The sequence below is a fragment of the Ranitomeya imitator genome, chromosome 1 (assembly GCF_032444005.1).
Source record: "Ranitomeya imitator isolate aRanImi1 chromosome 1, aRanImi1.pri, whole genome shotgun sequence".
NCBI classification, from domain to species: Eukaryota; Metazoa; Chordata; class Amphibia; order Anura; family Dendrobatidae; genus Ranitomeya; species Ranitomeya imitator.
This window is the reverse complement of record NC_091282.1, coordinates 962,013,385-962,021,138: the sequence shown is the minus strand read 5'-3', so window position 1 is coordinate 962,021,138 and position 7,754 is coordinate 962,013,385. Positions and strand designations below refer to the sequence as shown.

At 49.5% G+C, this 7,754-nt stretch overlaps 1 protein-coding gene across 1 annotated transcript in view; it reads right to left on the bottom strand.

Moving 5' to 3' along the window:
* Positions 1–5,036: 5,036 nt before the first annotated feature.
* LOC138651998 (uncharacterized) overlaps positions 5,037–7,754 on the bottom strand; it is a 119,302-nt gene continuing 116,584 nt past the window's right edge. Inside the window, exons 3-4 of the mRNA XM_069742713.1 lie at positions 5,966–6,364; positions 5,037–5,570 (exon numbers count right to left, since the gene is read on the bottom strand). Coding sequence (XP_069598814.1) covers positions 5,037–5,570; positions 5,966–6,364 — 933 coding nt within the window. The remainder of the gene's footprint in view (positions 5,571–5,965; positions 6,365–7,754) is intronic.

Here is a 7,754-nt window from a genome sequence, read left to right as displayed (position 1 = left end):
ACTCCCTATGTGTCTCACCCCTGCCATTCCATGTGTATCCCTCTCCCCATCACACTCCCTATGTGATATACCCCTGCCATTCCATGTGTATCCCTCTCCCCATCACGCTCCCCATGTGATATACCCCTGCCATTCCATATGTATCTCTCTCCCCATCACACTCCCTATGTGATATACCCCTGCCATTCCATGTGTTTCCCTCTACCCATCACACTCCCTATGTGTCTCACCCCTGCCATTCCATGTGTATCTCTCTCCGCATCACGCTCCCCATGTGATATACCCCTGCCATTCCATATGTATCTCTCTCCCCATCACACTCCCTATGTGATATACCCCTGCCATTCCATGTGTTTCCCTCTACCCATCACACTCCCTATGTGTCTCACCCCTGCCATTCCATGTGTATCTCTCTCCCCATCACGCTCCCCATGTGATATACCCCTGCCATTCCATGTGTATCCCTCTACCCATTACACTCCCTATGTGTCTCACCCCTGCCATTCCATGTGTATCTCTCTCCCCATCACGCTCCCCATGTGATATACCCCTGCCATTCCATGTGTATCCCTCTCCCCATCACACTCCCTATGTGTCTCACCCCTGCCATTCCATGTGTATCCCTCTCCCCATCACACTCCCTATGTGTCTCACCCCTGCCATTCCATGTGTATCTCTCTCCCTATCACGCTCCCCATGTGATATACCCCTGCCATTCCATGTGTATCCCTCTCCCCATCACACTCCCCATGTATCTCACCCCTGCCATTCCATGTGTATCCCTCTCCCCATCACACTCCCCATGTATCTCACCCCTGCCATTCCATGTGTATCCCTCTCCCCATCACACTCCCCATGTATCTCACCCCTGCCATTCCATGTGTATCCCTCTCCCCATCACACTCCCCATGTATCTCACCCCTGCCATTCCATGTGTATCCCTCTCCCCATCACACTCCCCATGTATCTCACCCCTGCCATTCCATGTGTATCCCTCTCCCCATCACACTCCCCATGTATCTCACCCCTGCCATTCCATGTGTATCCCTCTCCCCATCACACTCCCCATGTGTCTCACCCCTGCCATTCCATGTGTATCCCTCTCCCCATCACACTCCTTATGTGTCTCACCCCTGCCATTCCATGTGTATCCCTCTCCCCATCACACTCCTTATGTGTCTCACCCCTGCCATTCCATGTGTATCCCTCTCCCTATCACACTCCTTATGTGTCTCACCCCTGTCATTCCATGTGTATCCCTCTCCCCATCACACTCCCTATGTGTCACACCCCTGCCATTCCATGTGTATTTCTCTCCCCATCACGCTCCCCATGTGATATACCCCTGCCATTCCATGTGTATCTCTCTCCCCATCACACTCCCTATGTGTCTCACCCCTGCCATTCCATGTGTATCTCTCTCCCTATCACGCTCCCCATGTGATATACCCCTGCCATTCCATGTGTATCCCTCTCCCCATCACACTCCCTATGTGTCTCACCCCTGCCATTCCATGTGTATCCCTCTTCCCATCACACTCCCTATGTGTCTCACCCCTGCCATTCCATGTGTATCCCTCTCCCCATCACACTCCCCATGTATCTCACCCCTGCCATTCCATGTGTATCCCTCTCCCCATCACACTCCCCATGTATCTCACCCCTGCCATTCCATGTGTATCCCTCTCCCCATCACACTCCCCATGTATCTCACCCCTGCCATTCCATGTGTATTCCTCTCCCCATCACACTCCCTATGTGTCTCACCCCTGCCATTCCATGTGTATCCCTCTCCCCATCACACTCCCTATGTGTCACACCCCTGCCATTCCAGGTGTATCCCTCTCCCCATCACACTCCCTATGTGTCTCACCCCTGCCATTCCATGTGTATCCCTCTCCCCATCACACTCCCCATGTGTCTCACCCCTGCCATTCCATGTGTATCTCTCTCCCCATCACACTCCCTATGTGATATACCCCTGCCATTCCATGTGTATCTCTCTCCCCATCACACTCCCTTTGTGATATACCCCTGCCATTCCATGTGTATCCCTCTCCCCATCACACTCCATGTGTCTCACCCCTGCCATTCCATGTGTATCCCTCTCCCCATCACACTCCCTATGTGTCTCACACCTGCCATTCCATGTGTATCCCTCTCCCCATCACACTCCCTATGTGTCTCACCCCTGCCATTCCATGTGTATCCCTCTCCCCATCACACTCCCTATGTGTCTCACCCCTGCCATTCCATGTGTATCCCTCTCCCCATCACACTCCCCATGTGATATACCCCTGCCATTCCATATGTATCTCTCTCCCCATCACACTCCCTATGTGATATACCCCTGCCATTCCATGTGTTTCCCTCTACCCATCACACTCCCTATGTGTCTCACCCCTGCCATTCCATGTGTATCTCTCTCCCCATCACGCTCCCCATGTGATATACCCCTGCCATTCCATGTGTATTCCTCTCCCCATTACACTCCCTATGTGTCTCACCCCTGCCATTCCATGTGTATCCCTCTCCCCATCACACTCCCTATGTGTCTCACCCCTGCCATTCCATGTGTATCTCTCTCCCTATCACGCTCCCCATGTGATATACCCCTGCCATTCCATGTGTATCCCTCTCCCCATCACACTCCCCATGTATCTCACCCCTGCCATTCCATGTGTATCCCTCTCCCCATCACACTCCCCATGTATCTCACCCCTGCCATTCCATGTGTATCCCTCTCCCCATCACACTCCCCATGTATCTCACCCCTGCCATTCCATGTGTATCCCTCTCCCCATCACACTCCCCATGTATCTCACCCCTGCCATTCCATGTGTATCCCTCTCCCCATCACACTCCCCATGTGTCTCACCCCTGCCATTCCATGTGTATCCCTCTCCCCATCACACTCCCTATGTGTCTCACCCCTGCCATTCCATGTGTATCCCTCTCCCCATCACACTCCTTATGTGTCTCACCCCTGTCATTCCATGTGTATCCCTCTCCCCATCACACTCCCTATGTGTCTCACCCCTGCCATTCCATGTGTATCCCTCTCCCCATCACACTCCCCATGTATCTCACCCCTGCCATTCCATGTGTATCCCTCTCCCCATCACACTCCCCATGTATCTCACCCCTGCCATTCCATGTGTATCCCTGTCCCCATCACACTCCCCATGTATCTCACCCCTGCCATTCCATGTGTATCCCTCTCCCCATCACACTCCCCATGTATCTCACCCCTGCCATTCCATGTGTATCCCTCTCCCCATCACACTCCCCATGTATCTCACCCCTGCCATTCCATGTGTATCCCTCTCCCCATCACACTCCCCATGTATCTCACCCCTGCCATTCCATGTGTATCCCTCTCCCCATCACACTCCCCATGTATCTCACCCCTGCCATTCCATGTGTATCCCTCTCCCCATCACACTCCCCATGTATCTCACCCCTGCCATTCCATGTGTATCCCTCTCCCCATCACACTCCCCATGTATCTCACCCCTGCCATTCCATGTGTATCCCTCTCCCCATCACACTCTACATGTATCTCACCCCTGCCATTCCATGTGTATCCCTCTCCCCATCACACTCCCTATGTGTCTCACCCCTGCCATTCCATGTGTATCCCTCTCCCCATCACACTCCTTATGTGTCTCACCCCTGTCATTCCATGTGTATCCCTCTCCCCATCACACTCCCCATGTATCTCACCCCTGCCATTCCATGTGTATCCCTGTCCCCATCACACTCCCCATGTATCTCACCCCTGCCATTCCATGTGTATCCCTCTCCCCATCACACTCCCCATGTATCTCACCCCTGCCATTCCATGTGTATCCCTCTCCCCATCACACTCCCCATGTATCTCACCCCTGCCATTCCATGTGTATCCCTCTCCCCATCACACTCCCCATGTATCTCACCCCTGCCATTCCATGTGTATCCCTCTCCCCATCACACTCCCCATGTATCTCACCCCTGCCATTCCATGTGTATCCCTCTCCCCATCACACTCCCCATGTATCTCACCCCTGCCATTCCATGTGTATCCCTCTCCCCATCACACTCCCCATGTATCTCACCCCTGCCATTCCATGTGTATCCCTCTCCCCATCACACTCTACATGTATCTCACCCCTGCCATTCCATGTGTATCCCTCTCCCCATCACACTCCCTATGTGTCTCACCCCTGCCATTCCATGTGTATCCCTCTCCCCATCACACTCCCTATGTGTCTCACCCCTGCCATTCCATGTGTATCTCTCTCCCCATCACGCTCCCCATGTGATATACCCCTGCCATTCCATGTGTATCTCTCTCCCCATCACACTCCCCATGTATCTCACCCCTGCCATTCCATGTGTATCTCTCTCCCCATCACGCTCCCCATGTGATATACCCCTGCCATTCCATGTGTATCTCTCTCCCCATCACACTCCCTATGTGTCTCACCCCTGCCATTCCATGTGTATCTCTCTCCCCATCACGCTCCCCATGTGATATACCCCTGCCATTCCATGTGTATCTCTCTCCCCATCACACTCCCTATGTGTCTCACCCCTGCCATTCCATGTGTATCTCTCTCCCCATCACACTCCCTATGTGTCTCACCCCTGCCATTCCATGTGTATCTCTCTCCCCATCACGCTCCCCATGTGATATACCCCTGCCATTCCATGTGTATCCCTCTCCCCATCACCCTCCCTATGTGTCACACCCCTGCTATATATATATATATATATATATATATATATATATACATATATATATATGTATATATATATATATATATATTCATATATATATATATATATATATTCAATCATACATAATGTGACACAGTAAACAATAAATCAAAATATAATTTTTCATGTAAAGCTTCTAAAGTTTATTAACATCTTCCAACCGTAACTTGTGAAAAATGTGGCTCACTAACCAAAAGGTTAAAAAAAAAAAAAAAAAAAGGGGAAGGCATAAAGTACTTATGAAACGGAAGTCTATTGCTTTCTGTCCAAGAACACTACAGCTGCTGATAGTAGGGGTCCATCTCGCTGTACGGCTGTGTGGCCGTAGAAGGTCCTTGCAAATAGTCACCAAAAGAAGGGGGTGGAGGTGGTGTACGGAAACGCAAATGAGGTGGGGCCGGTCTGCGGACAGGAGTGCTGTGCATGGGCTCCCAATGCTGGGTCCCCCAATAACGCTGGCCACTGGGCTGATGGTCGCTGATGGTCATCATTGAAGTGTCACTCAGTTTGCCAGCGGCTGCCGCGTTCAACACCTCAAGTATCAATCTCTCCGCGTTGCTTCGCTGGGTAATGTCCAGACTGTTTAACCGTTCCCCTACGAAGGTTGGAAATCCGGAGAGCCGGGTTGTGGCATGCTGGATCATTATCTTGTTGGCCAGTGCCAGGAGATCCACCGGTTGACCCGCAGTTGCCTTTCTTTTGCGAGATGGCTGCTTTTGGCATGTCTGCTCCTCAACACACGGGCTTGAGGAGGAATGAGGGGTATCACTATCGGTCCCTTCCAGTGTATCGAGCTGTTCAGGAGGCACCTGCGAGTACAGGAAAAAAAATAAAAAGTTAATAACATACAAACAAATCAGCCCTAGAGAGCCCCCACCTGCCCAACACCTCTATGCCCGTGTGTGGGAAGCAATGAGGAACAGTGTAGCAAACCACAGGGGTTACAGAGCTTAACTACTTTTGCCGGCTATACTGCACGATTGTGCGGAAGACAAAAAATTTACATGTATAGTAGACTTTTGCAATAACACAGCATTTTAAGGTTGGGAAGGACTGTTTGGACATCTGACCAGGAAGTGGAAACTGTTATTATCTGGTGGATTAAACATGAAAAATGTGAATTATTATAATTGGAAACCGTGCAGTCTCACATACATATAAGACACACGGCATGCTACAAGCAGGGAAGCTACGGGGTACTTACATGCTCGTCAGGAGACTCTTCAGCTGATGGCGCACAAAGACTTGTCACAGTCTGGGCCGGGCGAGGGATTTCCTGGTCCCGTGTGAATGCCAGCAGGTCAAAGTACCATAACTTGAGCACATACATGTCGTCGGCTCCGGCCCCAGACTTCTTGGACTTTTCAACCTTGTTCAGCTCTTTTTTGAAGACTGTGCGGAGAGCCTGTATCTTCTTACGCACAATGGTTTCATCCACAGATTCTGTGGGATGATGCTCTTTGTGGAGGGCCACTAACTTCTCGTATGCAGCTCTCTTCATGTTGCGGTTGCTATAATCCGCAGACTTTATTTTCCATAAGCAGGGCAGGGAGCGGTACATATCAATGAGTGCCCGCACAAATTCGTTGTCATTGGCAGACATCTGAAATAAAGAAATAACAATAAGAAATTGAATGCTCAAAATGGCTGCCAACAAGCGCAACAGCGCAATTGTTTAAAAAGTTGCAAGCTCAAATGGATCTCTGCAGAGATCTCGTATACATCACTCTACAATACACATAAATTACCATTGCTGCATGGCGGATGAAACAATCAGCACAAAAATATAACGTACCGTTGATACTCTTATAGGATTCAAAACGAAGACGTTGCAGAGTTCTGGATAGCACTGTTGAGGGACACAGAACGAAGACGTTGCAGAGTTCTGGATTGCAAAATAGGACGCACAGGTAGCGGAGGACGCAAAAGTGATTCCAAAGGCAGGACTGTATAGAGTCGCGGTTTATATTTCGGAACGCAGCTACAGATGATCCCGCTGTGGCCAATCAGCGTTCACAGGAAGACGGTGTCATAGCCAGTCATTGCAGGCCTTTTTTAATTAATGTAATGTATTCATTTATAATTATAGAGCCCTCTTAATAAAGCCCCTTAATGTACATGACACCTCCCAGGCCATCACCTTTTGTAATGAAAAGCGTCACCTTTCTAATTTAATTAAATGTTTTGGAAAAGCCCTCTTTTTGTAATGTATAAAAAGGTGTCTCGTTTTGGTATGTACTTGTTTATGTTATGTCACGATAGCATCTCCTTAAAATGAAATCCTATTAAAAGGCGTCCCGTTTTATAATGTCAGTATTGTATGGCGTCTCCTTTTTTATGTGATGTACGTTATAGCGTCTCCTTTTTAATCAAAATTGAAAAGAAAAGACGTCACCTAATGTAAAAGGCGGGTCGATTTGCAATTTTGCCACCTCCCTTGCCATCACGACTGAGGGTGTCTCCTTTTGTAATGTTAAACGCCTACCTGGCTAGAACGAGACGCTGCGACGCCCCCCTTTGATCGTTGCTGGCGTCGTTGCTTTTAATGTCAAACATGACGATACAAGCCGACCTAACGACCAAATAAAGTTCTGGACCTCTAGCCCCGACCAACGATATCACAGCGAGATCCAGATCGCTGCTGCGTGTCAAACACAACGATATCGTTATTTAGGACGCTGAAACGTCACGGATCGCTATCGTTATCGTTACGAAGTTGGTTAGTGTGAAGGTACCTTTAGTTTGTTGTTGTTTCAATTGCTCCTTGTTCTGATCTTGGCATATACTTAACTTCTCAGCTTTGACCTTGCTTGCTCACCATTCCTACCTCCAATTTGCACTTCTAGACATAACCTTTTCTGTGGTAGCAATCCACCAGACCCCATTTTAATCCCAGTTTCATGTATGGGGGTTAAAGAGTGCTGTGTTCCTCTGGAATCTGCCAGTCGGAGTGGCTTGCGGCAATTCTATCTGAGCTAACATTTTTGAGCCTG